Source organism: Saimiri boliviensis, chromosome 9 (genome assembly GCF_048565385.1).
Source record: "Saimiri boliviensis isolate mSaiBol1 chromosome 9, mSaiBol1.pri, whole genome shotgun sequence".
NCBI classification, from domain to species: Eukaryota; Metazoa; Chordata; class Mammalia; order Primates; family Cebidae; genus Saimiri; species Saimiri boliviensis.
In genome coordinates this window covers 114,967,341-114,990,061 of record NC_133457.1, presented here as the reverse complement: position 1 = coordinate 114,990,061, position 22,721 = coordinate 114,967,341, and the positions used below count along the sequence as shown (strand labels likewise).

At 48.5% G+C, this 22,721-nt stretch overlaps 1 protein-coding gene across 7 annotated transcripts in view; it reads left to right on the top strand.

The window, feature by feature from the left end:
- The window catches only part of NFATC2 (nuclear factor of activated T cells 2), a 180,071-nt gene that overhangs the window by 31,373 nt on the left and 125,977 nt on the right, over positions 1 to 22,721 (top strand). For 4 of the 7 annotated variants that reach the window (XR_012519374.1, XM_039479662.2, XM_039479663.2 and 1 more), the window contains exons 2-3: positions 6,147 to 7,170; positions 11,580 to 11,751. Coding sequence is in view for 6 of the 7 variants with exons in the window: in XM_039479662.2 (XP_039335596.1) it covers positions 6,147 to 7,170; positions 11,580 to 11,751 (1,196 nt within the window). In the remaining variant the exon portion in view is untranslated. The remainder of the gene's footprint in view (positions 1 to 6,146; positions 7,171 to 11,579; positions 11,752 to 22,721) is intronic. The other 3 variants (XM_074406662.1, XM_074406663.1, XM_074406661.1) reach the window with 1 other exon arrangement.

Here is a 22,721-nt window from a genome sequence, read left to right as displayed (position 1 = left end):
TGCATAGATAGACTTCAGCGTGGGATTCTGTAGGACCTGGGAGAGTAGAAGAGCTGCCTGATCCTGCCTGGGGAAACACGGAGGGCCTCCAGGAGGGGGTGGCTCAGGTCAAATCTCGGTGGATAAATAATGGCGTGTTGAGAGATGTAAGGTAGGGAGGAATGGAAGGGAGTTCTGGGTAGGGGAACGGCACATGCGTGACGTGGAGGCAGAGGCCCTTGAGCAGCAACCTCTGGATCTTCCATCACTGCTTCTATCTTCTTCCGCCCTTTGGCACCGACGCTTCAAATGCAGGCCAGGTACCTCCCATGGTAGTTGAACTGGTTTTAGGTGGTCCACTGCTGAAGATGTTGTATATGCTAAGAACTATTTCTCAGTGCTGTTTTCTCTTTGAACTAGTCAGAAGGAGTGGAGTTTCAGGCTGGGCACCATCGTGGTGGCTCACGCCTGTAATCTCGACACTTGGGGTTGAGGCAGGCGGATCACCTGAGGTCAGGAGTTCAAGACCAGTCTGGCCAACATGGTGAAACCCCGTCTCTACTAAAAAATAGGAAAAAATTAGCCGGGCGTGGTGGTGGGTGCCTGTAATCTCAACTACTTGGGAGGTTAAAACAGGAGAATTGCTGGAGGCGGAGGTTGAAGTGAGTTGAGATTGTGCCACTGCACTCCAGCCTGGGGGATAGAGCGAGACTCTGTCTCAAAAAAGAAAAAACAAACAAAAACAAAAGGAACAGAGCTTCAGTGAGGTGCTGCTGTATTGTTGATACCTTTCTTTCGAACGCTGGCTCCTCCTTCTCCATTTCTAGGTCTTGACTTTCTGGGGTCATGGAAATGATCCATGTTTTGATTATGTTGGTGGTAACAAGAATGTATGACATTTGGCAAAGCTCATCAAACCCTATACTCAAAACACTGACATCTGTATATGTGAGTTTTACCGCGGCAGCGCTGGCGAGGTATAAAGCCTTCAGCCAGACACTGTGTCTTGCTTGAATTTAGTAAGTTTTATTTTTATTGTATTTTTACCCTACCTTCTATTTATGGAGGTGACATTGATTTTCCATCTGCAGTCGTGCTATAAAGTTTCCTTTTAAAATAAAGAAAAAGTGAATTTAAATACTAGAAATATTAAGTCAATGTTTATCCGTGGCACATGGACAGAGCAAAGATGGTGCATGCGGTTAAATGAAAGCACACTTTTTGGAAACGCTCCTGAGAGCGTTTGGCGGTTCTGAGATGAAACTAACTTCACGCAGTGCTGCGCAGGCATCACGATGCCAGTAAGAAAGCTGTTTGTGAGCGTGGCAGTTGTCGAAGGAGAAATAGCGAGGAATCTCGGCCACTAACTGAAAGAAATATTTTAAGGATGTGCTTTTTGTGAAATTTATTGTCAAATGCCCAGGGGACTGAGAATTAAATGATTATTAATCATCTTCATATTCCCTGCTCTCTGGTAAACTTTCAAAGTCTCGTCAAGAGAAAAAAAAATTTCTGCCACTTGGATTGATGAAAACCAACGTAAATGCTTTAAATACTTCTGCCCGGCGCGCTGGAGCATTCTGTTTTCAGTGTTCCCAGGGAGTGTGAGTGATGCGTGTTTTCAGGGCCGTGTTTCTGCGGACTGTTGACTTCAGCCCTGAGGGTGTGTTTCCGATAAGATACTGTGCGGTTTTTCTGATACGGCCGGAATTTTTGCTAAGAGACTTTTTGTGTTTTGTGTTTCTGGTTTGAAGGGCAGTGAATTCTCAGAATGTTGGCCATAGATTTGACATCCATCTTTTCCTAGATTAAAAATCTATGCCTGGTTACCTTCTAGGAAGGCGTGTGCGTGTATATCTGTGTGAATTCAAATACACGTTTACATTGAACTATAGCTTCACAAGAGCCCCAGGCCTTACAGATGCTAGCTAGAAAAATCTAAGGATTTCAGAGCCAGAAGCCACCAAGGAAACTGATTCAATTTAATGCTGTTCAGTTACAGATGAGAATGGGTTGAGGCCTCCAGTGGGTGGGGGACTTTTCCAAAGTCATGCTGCTACTTAGTGGTAGAGTAGGACTCCACTCTCAATTTCCTGCTTCGTAAAACAGGGTTTCATGACTACATATCATGTTATGTCACCTTCTACCTACGAAATAAGATTTACAATGTTTCTTTTGGGAGTTACATTTCTTTTCTGACATAGTTACAGAAATAAAGAAGTCTCCTTTCTGTCACGTCACTGTCCTCTCGTTCCTTAGTTTCCCTCCCTGGAGGATGTCACTGTTACTTGTGACTTCCAGAGAAAGCCTGTGCCTCCATCAGCTGTGCGTGTACATCTGTCTTTGTGTGTACATCTGTGTGTGTATCTGTGTGCATCTGTGTATGTGTATATCTGTACACGTCTGTGTACATCTCTCTGCGCATCTGAGTGTGTACATCCTCTCACCCTCTTTATGCTGTGCGCACTGTACAGCTTTTCTCCTGTAATACTGAATCTTAGTGGTCATTCCATGTCAATGCATAAAGAACTTCTTCAGGCCTTCTTGTAGCTGTATTGTATCTCATCATATGAATGAGCCAGAATGAATTCATCCCCAATAGATGGGCTTTGGGTTACTTCCAGTCTTTGGGGATTACGATCAGGGCTGAAGTAACTAATGTTAAGGATACACAGGTCATTTTGCACAGATGAGAGTATCTCTGCAGGAAAACAAATTTTTTTTTTTTTGAGACAGGGTCTCGTCCTGTCACCCAGGCTGGGAGGAAGTGGCGTGATCATAGCTCACTGCAGGCTTCATCCTTTCACCTCAGCTTCTCCAGTAGCTGGGACGGTGGGCAGGTGCCACCCTGCACAGCTAATTATTATTATTATTATTTTTTGGGGGTAGAGATGGAGCCTGTATATTGCCCAGGCTAGTCTCAAACTCCTGAGCTCAAGCGATCTTCCCACCTCTGGCTCCCAAAGGGTTGGGATTCCAGGCATGAATTACTGTGACTGGCCCAGGATGAATTTCTAAAAGTAGCATTGCGTGGTTCTGAGGCCACATGTGGTTCCAAGGGCACGTGTGTTTGGAATTTTGATGGATACTACCAAATTACCCTCTGTAGAGGTCTTAGCCTTCTATCTTTTGGTTTGGATATTAGCATCTTGAGTAATAGTTTAAATATTCCAGGTAGACGTTTCTGAACTTGCTCATTCATTGAGCCAACGAACCGTTTTTGAGGGTCTGTTCAGTGGCTGATCCCATCCAAGTGCTAGGGGCATGGCAGAGCAAGAGTCCTCATGGCATTAGTGGATTGGGGGGTGGGGGGCGGATCTCGAGGTTGAGGGAGGGGCAGACTGGAGGTTGAGGGAAGTGGAGGACTCTACAGTTCCTCAGTTGTTACAGTGAGATGTGCACAGAACACAGAGGGGCCTGTGAGTGGGGCCTGAGCTAGTCAAGTGGTCAGGGGTCCTTCTAGAAGCATGTGGCACTTAAGCTGAGCTCATGGGCATGAGTGGGTTTTAGTCATGTGGAGAAGGGGGCCTGGCAGTGGGTTGAGGAGGAGCTGTTGAGGCAGGGGAGCAGCATGTAGAAAGGTCCTGGGGCAGGGAAGAGCTCCATGCTTTTAAAAAAACTCCCCTTTGCCAGGCATGGTGGCTTATACCTGTAATCCTGGCACTTTGGGAAGCTGAGGTGGGAGGATCACTTGAGCTCAGGAGTTTGAGAGCAGCCTGGGCAACATAGTGAGACCTCATCTCTACTAAAAATAATAATAAAAAAAAAATTAGCTGAGCCTGGTGGTGTACACCGGTAGTCCCAGCTACTTAGGAGGCTGAGGTGGGAGGATCACTTGAGCCTGGGAGGTCGAGCCTGCAGTGAGCTATTATTGTGCCACTGCATTCCAACCTGGGCAACTGAGTGAGTCTCTGTCTCCAAACAAAAAGAAAACAAAAATCACTTCACTCCCTTTTGGCATGAATTCAGAGAGAGGGAGTGGAGAGAGTGAATGCAAGCGAGAGTAAGTGAGCAGGCAGGACCCAGCCGGGCTGCCTGGCGGGGGTCATTTATTTTTACCTAAGAGCTGTGGGGAGCCCCTTTGGGAATGGGGGCACCTTCTGGACCCTAAGAGATCAGCTTAGCTAAAGTGGGCAGTACTTCCTCTAGGACAGCCCAGAAAGGGCACAAGGAGGCTGAGGCTTGCTGGAGTGGCCACCTGGGGTCCCCCAAAGCAGGAGTCAGTGGGACAACCACAGGAAAAGGTCTGGTAGAAACCGAACCTGCCTGGCGGGCCCCTGGACGTGGTTCTTCTATTTGCTTACTCTCTCAGCCACTTGGCAGATGTTGATGGAGGGCTGGCAAGTGCCAGGGCTTGTGGTGGGTGCTTGGCAGACAATGCTGGGCGACAGTGACCCGGGCCAGCCCTGACGGAGCTCAGGGTCCAGTGTGGGGTTGCAAAATTCTCTAAAGGGCCAGGGAGTAAATATCGCAGGCTCTGGAGGCCATTCAGTCTTTATCGTAACTACCAACTCTGCTGCTGTAGTACAGGAGCAAGCTGTAGCTTGCTTTGTTCACCTTGTGTAAATAAACAGGCTGGCTGTGTTGCAATAAAACTGTTAACAAACACAACCCAGTGGGCTGTGGTTTGGCCGCTCCTGGTTTAGCAGCATGAGATTCCCTAAACAGATACCTGGAGCAATGTGAGCTGGTAACAGATGTCAGTGGAGACAACATGGCAGGGAAAAGGGGCGGAGGGGATGTCTTTGATGGGCCGATCTCAGGAGGTGCTGGCTGAGCAGATGCAGGAAGGAACCAGGGGAAGTAGGAGAATCTCGCAGGGAGGGTTTCTAGGTGGGAGGGAAGCCAAGGAGCCCTCTGAGGCAGGAGCAGCTTAAGTACAGTGCAGATGTTGATGGGGCTGTTGCTGACCCAGTGTGGGGAGAAGTGTAGGTAGTGGTGGGGGTGGGTGGCAGGCCAGGGCACACGTTGTGTTAATGACTGTAGGTCCCATCTAAAGTGTCTGAAAGCCTTTAGAGTAGGTTTTGAGAATGGACTTTTTTTTTTTTTTTTTTTTTTTGAGATGGAGTCTCGCTCTGTTGCTCAGGCTAGAGTGCAGTATCCCAATCTCAGCCCATTGAAACCTCCGCCTCCTGGGGTCAAGCGATTTCGTGCCTCAGCCTCCAGAGTAGCTGCGATGACAGGCACCCACCGCCACGCCTGGCTAATTTCTGTATTTTTAGTAGAAACGGGGTTTCACCATGTTGGCCAGGCCAGTCTCAAACTCCTGGCCTCAAGTGAACCGCCCACCTCAGCCTCCCAAAGTGCTGAAATTACAGGTGTGAGCCACCGTGCCCAGGTTGCACCCACTGGTTTTAATAGTTGGGGTGTCAGATAACCACTGTAGCAGTGACCCCGCCTGTTGGGGACAAGTGGTTTGGCTGTGGTATTTTTAAGCCAAAGAATCCCATATCTTTTGGCAGATCCTTTCCCCACTCTGGGCCTCAGTTTCCTCATTTGTAAAATGACACAGATGAGACATGAGTCAGGAGCCCTGGTTCTAAACGAAGCTACTTCTTGCACTTGGTGTGCAATCTGGGATTCAAGCCCAGGGCACCGTGGGCGGCAGAGTCTGCGCCGCCTTCCCTGTGTCCTGCAACCCGTCACCAGTGTAGAGCGCTGCTGTCGGTCCCAGATCGCTGCTTTTCAAACTCCGGCTCCTGACTCATTGTGCTGGTGGGTTAGGAAATCCATCTAATGGGTTGTGACCAGCGTTGAAGCAAAATGAATCAGACAGGAGGGAGGGTCTGGGGTGTCATATGCAGCAGGGTAAGTATGGACTTGGGCGGCGTTCATTTCATCCGTGGGCGTCTGTGGTGGGGTGAGTGGGGCCGTGAGATACGGTGCACGAAGCGTTTCATTGAAACCCGAGTTTGGAGGCCCTTAGCCCAGGGGTCTTCCGGAACTTATTCTGCTTCAACCTCTCTTCTCCAGGGATCTGGGACAAAGTGGCCTCAGTTCCTTCTGGTGAGGGACAGAGCTTCTAGCTTGGGATTTGGCATGGTGGGAATTTGGAGGAAAAAAGAAAAAATAATAACGTGAGACAAAACCCAACCTGTGATTGCTCTGCACTGGGAGTTCTGTTTTTGAGGCTTAAAAAGACCCCCCCTTCCCCCTTCTCTTTCCAGAAGAGCCGAATGCACATAAGGTCGCCAGCCCACCCTCCGGACCCGCATACCCCGATGATGTCCTGGACTATGGCCTCAAGCCATACAGCCCCTTTACCAGTCTCCCGGGCGAGCCCCCCGGCCGATTCGCAGAGCCCGATAGGGTAGGGCCGCAGAACTTTCTGGGCCCGGCCAAGCCAGCGGGGGCCTCGGGCCTGAGCCCTCGGATCGAGATCACTCCGTCCCACGAACTGATCCAGGCAGGGGGGCCCCTCCGCATGAGAGACGCGGGCGTGGAGCAGGTGCCCCCGGCCGGGGTGGCCGCCAGCCCGCGGTTCACGCTGCCCGTGCCCGGCTTCGAGGGCTACCGCGAGCCGCTTTGCTTGAGCCCGGCTAGCAGCGGCTCCTCTGCCAGCTTCATTTCTGACACCTTCTCCCCCTACACCTCGCCCTGCGTCTCGCCCAATAACGGCGGGCCCGACGACCTGTGTCCGCAGTTTCAAAACATCCCTGCTCATTATTCCCCCAGAACCTCGCCAATAATGTCACCTCGAACCAGCCTCGCCGAGGACAGCTGCCTGGGCCGCCACTCGCCCGTGCCCCGTCCGGCCTCCCGCTCCTCGTCGCCTGGTGCCAAGCGGAGGCATTCGTGCGCCGAGGCCTTGGTTGCCCCGCTGCCCGGAGCCTCACCCCAGCGCTCCCGGAGCCCCTCGCCGCAGCCCTCATCTCACGTGGCACCCCAGGACCACGGCGCCCCGGCTGGGTACCCCCCTGTGGCTGGCTCTGCCGTGATCATGGATGCCCTGAACAGCCTCGCCACGGACTCGCCTTGTGGGATCCCCCCCAAGATGTGGAAGACCAGCCCTGACCCCTCGCCCGTGTCCGCCGCCCCGTCCAAGGCCGGCCTGCCCCGCCACCTCTACCCGGCCGTGGAGTTCCTGGGGCCCTGCGAGCAGGAGGAGAGGAGAAACTCAGCGCCCGAATCCATCCTGCTGGTCCCGCCCACGTGGCCGAAGCAGCTGGTGCCTGCCATTCCCATCTGCAGGTGAGCGGGGCTTTGAAGATGACGGATTCCGTGGTTTCGTTTTAAGAGATGGTTTTCTGGTTATGAGCATGGGATTCAGAGTCGGGTCGATTAAAATCTTGGCCCCTTGCTTGTTGCGAGACCCTGAGGAGGAAGTTAAATTCTCTGGGCCGTGTTTTTCCTCATCCGTAAAATGCGTAAAATTAGTGGACCTGACTCACCACGTGGTTATGAGGATGCAGTCATGATAAATGTGATTGCTCATATGGCGGCACCTCGTTTATTCATTTATTCAAAAAGTGTTTATCAAACATCTACTAGGTGCCAGATTCTGTTATAGAAGTCATGGAGAGACAGTGGTGAAGTAAACAGGCAAAAATTTCTGCCTTCGTGGAGCTGACATTCTGGTAGGCACAAAGCAAGCCTTAATATGTAAAATCTGGCTCATTTATAAGAGGGACTGATGTTTGTTAGTATCTGCTGTGTGTCCCAGTTATATGGAGGCCCTAAAAAAAAGAAATGTATGAGGCAAGGAGCTTAAGATCTTGGCAAGCTGAAGAGATGGATGTAGCTGGCAGCATCACGTGTCGGCTTTGGAGTCTCTTAAGGCCCAATTTGAGTCCTGCCTCTGCCACTCGCTACCTGAGTGAACATGGGCATCTCTGCTGTTGCCTTTCTGCTTGTGAAAGACATTGCTAATCAGTCAGCACCCTCTTTCTCATTGAGCACCTTTTGAAGCCGTGCCCAGGGAAGACATCACTAATCAATCAAAACCTTCTCCGTGCTCCCCATTTTTACTGAGCACCTTTCTGGTCTTGGTTTATTCCCCGTGAGAAGAAGATACAAGAACGTACCTCGTGGCTTTTTAAAAAAGGATTAGATGAGATGATAGGTGTCAAACTCTTAGCCTAGAGCCTGTGCAGTGGCATTCCGGGATACCAAAATCTGAGGATACTTAGGCCCCTTATGTAAAACGGTATAGCATTTGCATATAACCTGTGCACATCTTCCCATGTACATTACATCATCTCTAGATGATAATACCTTATAATACCTAATACAATGTCTGCATATCACTTCATTCATGGGGACTCCATGTAGAACCTGCAGCTTGGAAAATTCCGATTTTGCTCTTTGAAACTTTGCGGAATTTTTTTTTTTCTGAATATTTTCAATCTGAGGACATAGAACCCATGGTTACAGAGGATGAATTGCACTCTCTGGATGTATTATTTCATTTGATTCTCACAGAAACTTGGCTTGTATTACTTTTTATCTTCATTTTGGTCTAATGAGGAAGGAGGTACATGAAGGCTAGGGACAGAGATTATCCTATCTGTTCAATTCAAAGAGGAATCGGAAGACTCTTGCTATCATCTTTGTGGTTTTCAAGTTATTTTTTATTTTAGGGAATGGAAGCCTTTGACTCCCAATATTAAATTGAGTCATCAAATAGGCTGGGTGCGGTGGCTCATGCCTATAATCCCAGCACTTTGGGAGGCTGAGGTGGGCAGGTCACCTGAGGTTGCAAATTTGAGACCAGCCTGGCCAATGTGGTGAAACTCTATCTCTACTAAAAATTAAAGAATTAGTTGGGCGTGGTGGCGTGCGCCTGTAATCCCAGCTACTTGGGAAGCTGAGGTGGAAGAATTGCTTGAACCTGAGAAGTGGAGGTTGTAGTGAGCCGAGAATGTCTCCAGCCTGGGTGACAAAGTGAGGCCCTACCTCAAAAAAAAAAAAAAAAGAGTCCCCAGAAGTGGAGCTCTGTTGATTGGTGTGGGGTTGAGGGTGGCCTCGGGCCCTGCCTGCTGGGCTGTGTTCACCCCCATACCAGACTAAAATGGACTGCAGGGAGCATCCAGCCTGGAGTTCCCTCCGAAGCAGGTTCTCAGAGCACCAGGGCCACCGTAGGTCAGCTGTCGTTTCTCAAAAAAAGGAGTTTCTGATTTTAACAGAGTTAAGGAGATGCCTGTGTGCAGGCCTTCTCAGAGACTTTACTGCGGACAGAATATGTGGTGATTTCAAAGTCCATTTGGTTACAGAGTTCTGTGTCAGAAGTTTCACAGGGGTATCTTAGAAAATGCTGATCAAGACTAACCTCTGGTACAGATTGAGAAATTTGGGCTCAGAGAGGTGAAGTGACAAGCCCCATGATCGCCAGCTAGTTAATGACTGCATGGAAAATGAGAAATCTGGGATTGTTAGCTCCTTGTTTTTTGTGCTGCATAGACAGATCAGTCTCCAAACCATGATTTTATTTAATGGTTGAGAGTGGGAAGGGACGCTGCTGTAAAATATGATTATAACACCTTCATTGAAGACTTTATTGTTTCTAAAATCCTTTCCTCTACAGGAGACATCTCGATTGGAGAGGTTTTGAGTGTTAGAGCCCTTTAGTTCTTTACAAGTACCAGTCTGTGCCAGCCAATGTGGTCTTTGCAAGAGTCTTCTATAAAGTTGAGAGGATGGGGCCTCAGGGAAGTCTCCTGGTAACATTGACCTCAGGGTATAGAGACAACTCAGCAAAGGGCTGGAATTCAAATCAGAATTTCAGGCTGGCTCTGATGCACTACTACTTAAGATTGTATTTCAGTGTCAAATACCTATTTCAGAGCCAAACAAAATTATAAATGGAAGCCTGGGGATATGCCACTGAATTTTCTTCTCACAACATTCTTGATGCTTTAAAGCATATTAAAACAGGACTAACATGATTTTTTAATGAGTCTTAGTTTGTCAACCTTTAAAAACTTTTCACTTTGCATATATGATGTGGATGAACGTGTTTGACACATGTAGCTCATTGGTCACAGGCAGAAGCTTGAAGGCATCTTAGCACTGTAACAAAGGTAAAATAAAGGTCCTTTGGATACCCTAAGGCTATAGGGTCGGAGGGATTTCAGGAGGTAGTCTGGTTGGAAAGAAGGGGAGGAGGCTTGCTTGCATAGTGAGGATATGATTGTAAGTTGGGTGAAATGCATGGATAAAGTTTGTGGAGGAGCTATCTCTTGTGCTCTCCTTGGTACTGCTAGATAGAGAAGACAGAAATTGGCTTTACTGCAAGGGCTTAACGAAGCCCAGTTGATAGTGTCAGCTCCTAGCACCTCTGAGCTAAGTGGGAAAGAATACTCTGATGAATGATTTCTGCCATATGTGAAAAATCAGGACATAGTGACAGAAATCCATGCATAGTGACAGAAATCCATAGTGACGGTTTTCAAAATTCCCAGGGGAAAAGAAGTTACAGCAGTTAGAAACATGCTAGAACTAACATAAACTTAATCAGTTGAAAAGTTGCCCACACTGTCTTCATCAAGGTGGAAGATCTCGACCCTGCGAATAGCTCTTCCTGTCATGTCTGAGAAATATGTACTGCCTCAGCACTTTGTTCACATACAATCATACCCCCCATGACCACATTTTCATTAGTAATGGGCCCCAGGGGGCAGTCCCATAAGATTATAATACTGTTTTGTTTTTGTCTTTTTGAGACAGAGTCTGTGGCCCAGTCAAAAGTGCAGTGGTATGATCTCGGTTGGCTGCAACCTCTACCTCCCAGGTTCAAGTGACTCTTGTGCCTCAGCCTCCTGAGTAACTGGATTACAGGCATGTGCCACCATGCCCAGCTAATTTTTCATATTTTTAGTAGAGACAGGTTTCACCATGTTAGCCTGGCTGATCTTGAACTCCTGGCCTCAAGTGATCTGCCCACCTGAGCCTCCCATAGCATTGGAATTAAAGGCATGAGCCACTGCATCCAGCTTTGTGGGTTTTGTTTTTGTTTTTGTTTTTGAGACAGGGTCTCACCCTGGTCCCCAGACTAGAGTGCAGTGGTGCAATCACAGCTCACTGCAACCTTGACCTCCTGGGCTCAGAGGATCTTCCTACCTCAGTGTTCCAGGTAGCTGGGACTATGGGCATGTGCCACCATGCTTGGCTGACTTTTCTGTGTTTTTAGTAGAGACAGGGTCTCTCCATGTTGCCCAGGCTGTCCTCAAATTCTTGGGCTTAAGTGATCCACCCTTGTTGGCCTTGCAAAATACTAGGATTACAGGCATGAGCCACCATACCCAGCCTTAATACTGTATTTTTATGGTAACTTTTCTGTGTTTAGATATGTTTAGATATACAAATACTTCCCATTGTGTTACTGTTGACTACAGTATTCAGTACAGTCACATGCTGTATAGGTTTGTAGCCTAGGAACCACTATACCAAATAGTGTAGGTATGTAGTAGGCTGTGCCATCTTGGTTCGTGTAAGTGCACTCTGATGTTCACATAATGGTGCATTTCTCAGAAGGGATCCTCGTTGTTAAGCAACACATGACCATATCCATGATTTTCAGAAAAGGGGCCATTTACAATTATTGTACAAGTTAACTGATTCTGGTTCCTTGCACACAGAGCTGATTTTATTTTCTTCTTCAGCATCCCAGTGACTGCATCCCTCCCTCCGCTTGAGTGGCCACTCTCCAGTCAGTCAGGCTCTTATGAGCTGCGGATCGAGGTGCAGCCCAAGCCACATCACCGGGCCCACTATGAGACAGAAGGCAGCCGAGGGGCTGTCAAAGCTCCAACGGGGGGCCACCCTGTGGTTCAGGTATGGACTCAAATGTTCTTCCTTTTGTTTGTGGTGTTTGTTACTAAATGATTCACTTCTGCTTGACCCACTGTTTGTTGCTTGTTAAGATGAGGTATGTGTCTCAGCCTCTTACTCCTTTGAGGAATGAGAAATCGGAGATTAAATTAGTGTCAGAAGCTAATCCAGCGACTCATAAGCCAGAGGAGAAAGTCTTCTGAGCTGGATAAGGATAGAAATGATATTCATGTGCCTGGGTGTTTCTTCCTTTTTCTTTCTGATGGAGAAACTTCTAGAGTTTTGTAGAGGTTTGTGTGTTGACTGACAGGTTTCTGAAGCCATCATCTTAAGTTTCAGATGAAGAGTTCATTAATAAAAAATACTAAATCTTGTAAAATACAGAAAAGTAAGAAAATTAAAACTATACATTATCAAACTACCTTAAAAAGCTACATTAGTATTTTGATATACTGCCTTTCTTTTTTTATTCACAAACATGGAAGCCTCTTACCATATATTTCTATACTTAATTCTATAGCAAACATGTAGATTGTACTCTGATCTTTTATGTTTTGCCATGAGCATTTCCTTTTGTTTTTTTTTTTTATTAATCAGTATCTTTTTTTGTGTGTCTGGGGCTTCTGATTTAACCTCAGGTTTTTTTTTTTTTTTTTCAAAATAAGTAAGGAAGTATGCTTATTTATCCCCAAAATAATTGGAGTTGAAATATTTTTAATTATATAATCTGGTTAACCAGGAACAGCTGATTGGTACCCACTAACCAGGTCAATTAACCAGAACCTTTAATATATTTAAATTAATATAACTTGAATTTTTTGGTATTTGCCTTAAAGTGGAAGTAGTCTATTAATATAATAAAAACTTGGTTCTTAATCTATAGTGAACATCAGAACCTCTAGGGTGGTTCTTAAAAATTCAAATATATAGCACGAATAAGGCCCAGGTAAACAAATAAATGAAAAACCTCAACCCCCCCGCTCCCAAATCTCCATAGGCCTTCTCTGATTAAGGACATCTATGATAATATTAAGAACGTATAAGTCTTGACAATTGCTTTTTTTAATTGGATATCACAGACATCTTGGAATCTGTTTCTACTGAGTTTTTTGTTTCTTGACCATGAGTCCTAATTGCATGTTTCGTTGTCTGTCTGGTGGTTGTCGACTGCACTCTGACATGGTGGTGATATATGCTGGATATGATAGACATTCTGAGCTTTATTTTGAACTTCGTCAGCATGGATCTGTGGACAGCTCAAGGTGTATCTAACTTGATGGGGCTTAGTTTTTAAACTCTCTTCTCTGCAATTTATTTGAGAGTTGGTTTTAGGCCCCATTAGGTGGGCCTGGAGTAGCTCTTTCTCTGAGACATGTGCTTCTTCTGAAGGCATGGCCTTTTTGGATGCTTAGTGGGGAGGTCTCTTGAATCTGGTGGGCTGGAATTCCCATATGCCAGCTCCACTTCACTTTTAGTCTCTCTGTTCTCTCTACCCCATAGCAGCCCCTCTCTGGTAAAGCTTGCACCATCTCTCCCTGTGCTTACACGGCCCAGCCCTTGGCCAAAGACTTGAGGGCTCCCCCAACAGCTTCCTCCTCTCTGATGCCACCGATTTCGGCAGCTTCCACAGCCTGGCATTCTGAGTGGTGCCAGAAATCCAGGATTTATTTGAGGAAATCCTCGGCTCAGTGGGACCACCGTGCTCAGCTCAGATGCTACTCTCTGCACGTGGCAGGGAGCTGTCCCCAGGCAGAGAGCTGAAGTGAAGATGGGCTCACCTGTGTACTTCCTTGCCTTTGGGGACTGCAGCCTTCTGCTTCCTGCCATCCAATCCTGAGAGCAACTGCCTTATGTTATTTTTTAATTAAGACAGAGTCCCACTCTGTCACCCAGGCTGGCGTGCAGTGGCGCAGTATTGGTTCACTGCAACCTCTGCCTCCTGGATTCAAGTGATTTCCCTTGCCTCGGCCTCCTGAATAGCTGGGATTACAGGTGTGCGCCAATGTATTTTTATTAAAGACGGGGTTTTGCCATGTTGGCCAAGCTGGTCTTGAACTCCGGACCTTGTCATCCACCCCCTCAGCCTCTCAAAGTGCTGGGGTGACAGACATGAGCCACCGCGCCCGGCCAGCTGTCGTGTTTTACACATCCAGAGTTCCATGCGCCTTTCCTTCATGCACCTGCTACTACTGCTTGTAATTCTACCATTTGCATAACTATTTTGTCAATGTCTTTTTCTCTCTAGACCATGAACTTTGTTTAAAAGAGACCACAACTTCCTTCTTATTCTTCATTGTATATCAGGACCAAGCACAGTTTGCCACTATAAACATAGCAGGCATTCAACAAATACTTGGAGAATGAATTTGCTCATTAAATGAATTGACTGAACAATCTTAAGTCTTAAGGAGAGAGAATCTGTATCCATTTCTAGCTGTGTGGTATCTTCATTCACTGATCACTCAAAAGGTGTTTATTGAGCACCTACTATATACCAGGCATGGTGCTAGATTTTGGGTTATGATATGAACAAAATAGCTGGAAATTCTCACCATCATGAGCTTACATTTTGGCAAGATGATAGTAATAATAAACACTTAAAAAGCATTTGCTACATGTGAGACCCTGTTCCAAGTGCTGTATACTTGTTAACTTATTTAATCCTCAAAAGAGCCTTATGATGCAGGTAACAGGTCAAGGACTTGTTCAAGGTCATGGCTACTAAATGGTGAGCTGGGATTTGGATCCTACAAGCTCTACTTGCGGCACAGCAGAGCTGGTCATCCACATCTCTTTGCAGACCAGCTTTTCCTCCATCTCACTTGTCACTTCTCATTTCTTCATCAGGCAGAGGGAAAGCCTGATGGGAAAATGCCCATGCCTCCTGTGGACCACTCCCTTCCCCCTAGTTTTACATGCTGTTCCAGTATGAGCTGTGTCTCCACCTCAGTGGAGCGTAAGTCCTGATTCTTAGGGAGATGCCGATTGGCCCTGGCTTGGGAGGGTGCTGCTCATTGGTCCTGTTGGCTGTGGCCTGGGAGGTTGGGCTGCGTGAGTAGTGAGGCTCAGCTCACCCATTCATCAGGGGCTGGGCCCTAGAAATTTCCAGAGGAAGGGAGTAGGCTGAGTGTACAGTCCAGGAGACACCTGCCAGGCTCTCCCTGAAGTTTATGCCTCTCCCTCTGATAGCTCTCAAGGACCCTTCTCTCTTCCCGCCTGTGACTTTGGTTGCTTATTTGTTTATTTTTAGAGATAGGATCTCGCTTTGTCACCCAGACTAGACTGCAGTGACCTGATCATTGCTCACTGCTGCCTTGAATGTCTGAGCTCAAGTGATCCTCCCACCTCAGCCTCCTGAGTAGCTGGGACTCCAGGCGTGTGCCACCATGCCCAGCTAATTTTTCCTTTTTTGTAGAGACATGGGCTCCTTATGTTGCTTAGGCTGGTCTTGAACTCCTGGGCTCAAGTGATCCTACCGCCTCCTCCTCCCAAAGTGTTGGGATTACAGTGTGAGCCACCACAACTGGCCCAAGTGCCCGTAACTTTGAAAATCCAATCTATGGCTTTGAAACTTGTAGCCTCACAACGTTTCGTTTCCAAATGATGGAGATAGGTTCTGTCAAAAAGAAATGCCTTGAAGTGAATTACATATAAATGTGGACACATCAATAAAATATATCTCTATGAAAAAGAAAAAGAAACTTGTAGCCAAGTCTCCTTAAAAGACGAAACTTGGAGTCTTTTAAAAAAGTCATTTGAATAGATTACGTTTTTTCAAAATAAGTCATGCTAGTTCCCGATTTTTAGCATGGGAAGTCGGTTTAAAAAAAATAAAAACTTCTCTGAAAAATGAAGAAAAGAGTGGACTTTCAGAGGATTGCTGCCCTTAACCTTCAAGGGAGTGTGAAAACTCCTTCTGGAGTCTGGAGCGCTGCCCTTTCGTACCCAGAAAGAGCAGCGTAGCCTGCTCTGTACTTGCCCGAATGCTCCCGCCAGTTCCTCTGATCTCTCCCTCTTTATCTTTGTATCTGTTTCTGTTTCTGAACCACAGCCTCCTTTCCCCTCTCAGTCCCCACCCTTCTCTCTTTTATGTGCCACACTGTAGAACTTCATTCTTTTTTTCACCCTGAGTGGTTTTAAGCTCCTCTTTATATAAAAAGAAAATGAGTACAAGACAGTTGCATTTTTTTATCCTTAAATATGCGATTAAAAATCTTAAACATATGCCATGCTCAGCTGTTCTCTTCATTGCTTTTTTTGAATGGCACTTGGTCTTGGGAGAAAGTTTGTTCCAAAACCTTAAATACGTTTTCGATCTCACGACTCATTTGTATGGGGAGTGCCTTGCTGGGGACCTGCCGTGTGCCGGGCATGTTGCTGGGTGCGGGTGATACAGTGCTGGTGAGATCAGCATAGCTCATGCCTTGGGGGGCCTCAGGGACTGTGAGAGCTGAAAGTGGACCAGGATGGTTTGGGTTGATCAGGGAGGCCTGAGAGGCCACATGGCGGCCACTTGGAGTGGGTCTGTGGGCTGATGCCTGGACTCGAGGTGGGACACAATGGCTCATTAGAAGCTTGTCCTGCTTGGGAGTAACTGCTTCAACAGAACAAACCATGTTGAAAGATGGTACTGCAAGATGTACTTTAGAGGGAGGGTCATGCTGAGGAGGCGACTTACCATCTGGGACCTGGAACAGGTCACAGAACCAGCAAAGAGACAAATGATGTCTTCCTCCTCCCGCGCGCTACCTCTCTTGGTGGTGGGAGAGTGTTCTACACACAGAGTACAACATATGCAAAGGCCCAGAGGCAGGCAAGGACTCTCTGTGTCTGGGGCTGAAGGAGGCCCAATGTCATTCAAGTTGAGCTTGCAGGGTGATGGCTGGCAGGGCTTGAAAGCCAAGGTGAGGAGCTGAAGTTCTACTTATTCCAGGGCAAGGGGAAGAAGTGGTAGGTTTTGAGTAGGGGAGGAGCCTGATTCTGATTCAACATTTCAAAGACCACTCAGGCTTCACCCTGGGGACTAGATTAGAAGAAATTATGGAGGAAGCAGGGAGATGAGATGGTCAGCCTGTGGCAGTGCCAGGGGAGAGATCAAAGTGGTGAGGACTAGAGGTGGCAGTCGGAGCGGAGGATACGGACGGTGGTGTGATCTTCGTGACTTAGGTATATGGGAGGGAGAGGAGAACTGAGTGGATGGTTCAGCTGGATGGATGGCAGAGAAGGGCTCAGGAAAGAAGATGTTTTCTTAGGGGAAGATTACAAGTTCAGTTTGGGGCATAGAAGGTACAGAGGGCTTCCTAGACACCCAAGCAAAGATGTCAAATAGGAAGTTGGATATATGAGCTTGGAGCTCAGCTGCAAAGTCCTGAGCTTGCTGTCGGGGTGCCTCAGGACGGCACACTCCATCACAGAGGGCTCAGCATGCACTCACTTGCCAGGACTGACCGTCCACACCCTCAAGAACAACGTGCCTCTCTCCAGAAGCAGTTGATGTAGGAGAGAAGCCAAGAAGAGACTCTATAAACAGGATCACAAATAGGCAAGCTCAGGAGGGCCAGGCAATGAAAGGACGTGACGGAACTGGCCAAACGTCAGGGGCAATAGGGAGTGGTGGGGAACAGGGCAGGCATGTGAGTCTTGCCTCAAGGAGGCAGTTGCTGTTCAGTCCCTGCAGATGGTGATGTGGGAACGTGGGTGGAATGTTGCCAGGTTTTATGTTTTTTTTTTTTTCTCCTCAAGAGCTAGGAGTTGGAATTTTTATGTGAAATTTCTGATTTTTTTTTTTTTCTTGAGATAGAGTCTTGCTCTGTCACTAGGCTCGAGTGCAGAGGCATGATCTCGGCTCACCGTAACCTCTGCCTCCGGGATACAGACGATTCTCCTGCCTCAGCCTCCCGAGTAACTGGGACTACAGGTGCGCACCACCATGCCCAGCTAATTTTAGTATTTTCAGTAGAGAAGGGGTTTCACCATGTTGGCCAGGATGGTCTTGATCTCTTGACCTTGTGATCCTCCCGCCTTGGCCTCCCCAGGTGTTGGGATTACAGATGTGAGCCACTGCGCCCGGCTGAAATTTCTAATTTTTAAGTTTTGGCCACTAAATCAAACTCTGGGTTGAATTTGGCTCAAGGTAAATATGCTTAAGTTCACATCATCTGGAGTAAAATAAAAATGGTGGTACTTCAAGGTTTATCAAATAGGAAGGGAGATAAGGGAGAGGTTATATTTATATGATATCTAAGGATTGTCCAGTTAGGGAAGGAACCCTGTTAGCCAGATCCAGGTAGTTCCCTTCCAAAGCTCTAAATCTCAGGTGGATGTGGGAGCTCACACCTGTAATCCCAGCTACTTGGGAGGCTGAGGCAAGAGGATCACTTGAGCCCAGGAGTTCAGGGCTGCAGTCAGCTGTGATCATGCCGCTGCACTCTACTGGGTGACAGAGTGAGACCATATCTCTAAAAAAACGAACAAACAAATAAAAAAAACTTCTAGATCTTACTGAAATAGAACAAGTCTAGGGTTCTTTCAGAGGAACCAGGGAATCTTAATTCACTAGCCTGACTTTGGTCTGCAGGTATCACATGAGAAGGGGAAGCACTCGATTCATCTCAAAAGAGCCACACGCCTTTTGATGGAGCCCCGCCACCGTTCCTCGCTCTGTTTGAGGACAGGATGCGGTGGTGCTCTGGTGGACAAAACCTCCATTCAGAGCAGTTTTGCAAGGTTGGGCTTTAAGTGTTTCCATAGCTCTTCAGCTTATGGGATCTAATAATATCCTAGTTGAGAGTGGCCTGTATAACGCCATTGTCATTTAATCCTTTCCTGGCAGCTTCCAAACCTTTTAACCATATTCTGCACAGAAATTCCCTGGAGGGAACACTTCGTTTTATTCCTTATCCATCCTTGGGCTGGGGCTTTCAGAAAAACGTTATTCTTATCACTCTCTGGGATGCATGTTTAATGGAAGGAGTCATCAGAAAGCTATCGTTTAGGGAGCTATCGTTTTAGGGAATGATCAAAATATGAGAATGTGGAAGCGTAGCACTCACCTCCAAAGAGGCCTCTTGGTTCTTTCAAGCAGATGTTCAGACATGTGGAAAAAACATGGGTAGCTCTGCCAGGAGAATTCCTTGCAGATGCGGAAACCCGATCGCCGTTTCGTTCCGGGTAACAGTAATGAGCTTCGTAGGGCGGTGGGTGAGGGCCCGCAGCCCACCTGTCCAGACTGCTGCCTCCTGGGCTGGAGGAGCCAGTAAAGTCTCCAGGCTTTCAGAATCTCATAAAATGGATTACGGGACATGGATGCTCATTCTGTTGGATTTCGGCTTTTATGCTAACTGCAGCTTACTTACTTGAAATGATCTATAAGGAAGGAAGAAGGAAGCCAGATGGGATTTTTTCCTTGCCAGGTGAAAGCTGCCCTCCTGACAGTAAGCAGCGCCCCTTTGGCAATTGGCTGGGTGTGCCGGCTTCCATTTGTCTAATAAAATTTTGTGTTTGGGGATGTGAGACAGGAAGCAGTTCTTGCTGATGCTAGTTCGTCTTGATCATAGCTGCTGTGCTGGGGTCTACCGAAGGTTCCATCGGACCTCCTGGGGAGGGGAAGGGAAAGAGGTGGTGACCAGGTCGCTCAGGCTTCCAGAAAATTGGAGGAGAGTGTTCTGAGATCACTGGGGTTCATTTGCTGATTTATTAAAAATACTAAGCACCTACCGTGTGCTTGGCACTGTGAATATGACATTGACCCACACAGGCAGAAATCCCTGGTCCCGTGGAGCTGATGTGCTGGCTAGGGCAGAGAGCCATATAGCGTATAAATAGGAAATGAAATCATATGGTGGGAGGTGATAAGTTCTGTGGGGAAAACTACCAGGGCAAGGAGAATCGGGAGTGGTTGGACGGACGTCCCTGGGGAGGCCACATTTGGGCAAAGAAGGAGGTGTGGAAGTGGAAGCTCCAGGGACCTGGGGAAAAGTACTCTTCACGCCGAGGGGACAGCAGGGCTGAGTTGAGTGACATCTTGAACAGAGAAGAGGCCGGCGTGGGAAGAGCAGGGGAAGGGGAAGGACGGTGAGGGCGGATCGTGGGCCTCGCACATGCTTATTAGAGGACGTTGACTCTGAGTAGGGCAGGAGCTGGGAGGGCCTGGCTTGACCCGGGTGTCAGCAGGATCCCTCTGGCTGCCGAGTAGAGAACAGGTGGGGGAGAGGGCAGGGAGAAGCAGCTTCGGAGGTCCAGGCCAGAGGGGATGGCGCTGGACCAGGGTGGGGGTGTTGCGAGCAGGAGAAGGGGTGGGATTGGGAGCGTGTTTTGAAAGTCAGGCTAACTGGATAGTTTTGAGACTGGCCGCAGGAGGGGTGGCATCTGTCTGTCTGGGGGCTGTAGCCTTGGAGAAGGCCTGGGTCTCTGGGGACCCTGTTCTTCCCCGAGGAGACGTCGGCCATTTTCGGAGGGAAAGCATCTGTTAGAGGTGACTTGATGTAGCCTTTTCACTTCAAGATATAGGCGGAGTTGGGGGGGAGCAGCAGAGTGGGGTGTGAGACGAGGGGGTTCTGAGGCCGCCTTTCAAGGAGCTGTCCTCACTATCCCGCCTTGTCTATACCAGTCTCTTCATGATAACACTGGTGATTTCATTGAAAAAAAAAAAGACGACAGTTCAAACGAGGTGCATTCGTGGGCCAGTTGTGGTGCTGCCCCCTGCCCCGCCACGGCTGCCTGTGGTGGCAAGGGATGGCCTTGGGAAAGAACTAAGACCCGCATGCTGGTCTCCAAGGTGAGAGGTGGGGGCGGGGAAGGTGCAGGCAGAGGGGTGGCGTGGCGAGACGGGTCCACACGCTAACCCGTCTTTTAACTGAGGACACGTAGGTTGACTGAGACGGGCTTTCGATCCACAGTAGAAGAGAGATTGTTGTGAGTGAGCCTCAGTGAAGTGCTGTCCCTACACACGGGTGGAAAACAGAAAGCTTCCAGAATCTTGGAGAAACAGCTGTTTCCAAAAGGGAGATTAAGTCTGAAACTTGCAATATTTCTGGCAAGCAATAGGAACAATACAGAAGAAACTTTGTGTCGCACGTAAATGCTGGGGCCGTCCTGCGTGCTGGGCAGTGTGGTGTGATGGCCAGAGCTCCCCTCCACGGTGTGCTTTCCTTACAGTGACCTAGTTAGTCTTTGCGGTGATACCGTGGAGTGTAGGTGGTAGGATTACCGAGCTCATTTTACAGGCAAGGAAACTGGGACACAGTCCAGGTCAGCAGCTTGCCTGGGGTCTCAGGACGTCTGCAGCCACAGCCACGCTGTTGACCGCTGGCCCATGCTGCCTCTTGGAAGTGGATGAAGTGGGACGTTTGGGGCGAGGCAGCTCTAGGGTCTGGGAGCTTTGGGACTCTGGGAGACTCACCAGGCAGTAGTTTCCTCAGGTATAAAGTGATGAAGACTTACGCGTGTCAGGCTGTGTATTTCGTGTTTGTTGAGCATGGTTAGGATGCGAGACAGAAGTGCCCAGTGTGATCTTCAGCACAGAGAAGGCATTTAGTCCGTTCTGTTGAGAGAGAAGGTCATCTGTACATAGGTCACTTCTGAGTTCTAGCCTTAGGTTCCTGTGCCTGTTCCAGCTTTTTCTGGCTGAATTAACCGTGTCTGAGGCCAGGCTACAGTAGGGAGGGCGCTCTGAGAGTTGTTATGGACACGTTGTGTGTTACAGACACGATCTTAGTTCATCCTTGCTACCACACGGTGAGTTGGGGCTGCTGTGATCCCCATTGGATGAGGGATACGAGGCACAGGAGAGTGAACCTCATGCACCCGAATTCAGGCAGCCAGGCAGCTGTGAAGGCCTGGCCTTGGCTTTTGACTTCGGCGTTCTTATCTTTCACTCACCCATTCGCTCATTCATCAGGCTGCTGGCGGCAGCGTCAAGCCCCAGGCATGGGGCACAATGAGCACATGGGCTGAGACCACGCGCCTGTGGAGCGCTGCGGCTGGGGCTGGATGTGAGGTGGGATGGACAGGCTCGAGGAAGGGTCCTCTGCAGCAGTGCCCAGCTGGTCGTGTGACCTGAGTCTCGGGCCCAGGGTCAGGTGTTCCGGTTGTGCCCTCGCCTCTGCCTTCTCCACTGAGGGACCTTCGCTGAAGCTGAGTTTCTCTGCTTTTATGGGAAGTGGGGCCTCTGCTCTAGGTGGGTTTCTAAGCACCTGTCAGCTACAGCATGCCACAAGAGGGGACCATGACCACACCCGGGACCACTTCACAGGCCCCGAGCCATCTCGCTGCGGCCCGCCTGCAGGCCGAGGCCGATGTTCGCAGGAGTGCCCGTGTTCCCGGCTGGCCCTGTCGCCCTTCCAGGTGCCCTGTGGGTTTAGTGGGTGTGGGGACCAAGACCTCTTTATTGAACATTGAGCATTTTCCAATTTGGTCCCATGAATGAGACTCCTCATGGCCTTGGAAGATGCCAGCTCCGTTGACAATAAGTCATGAACTGGACCATGTGGGGCGATGAGGGGGTGGGGGCGGTGACGGCTTCTCATGGGGCCCTGTTTCCTCCGGATCCTGGGAGACGTTGCCAGGGTCAAAGCCATTCATTCGGAACCTCCTAGAAGACGATAGCCTGACTCTCGCAATAGTCCTGCCTGCTTATTGAGCACTTACTATCTGACAAGCACATCACGTGGAATGGCTCAGGCGGGTAGGCAGCCTCTGCCCTGGGATGAGGAAACCAAGGCTCGGAGGCGTCGAGCAACTTCCTCAACCAGCACATCATCGCCAGGGAAGAGCAGGCGGACCCTGGCCGAGCTGCTTCTTTGTGCCAGCTCAGAGAAATAGTGGTGCTGCCATCAACCCATTTACAGCTGAGGAAACTGAGGCTGAGAGAAGCCGAGTGGCTTTTTCAAGGATGCACTGCTCTTCAGGAGGATGAGACGGATGCCTGACTCCAGGGTCTTTGCAAAGGTTACAGGGATTGACATTGGTGAGGT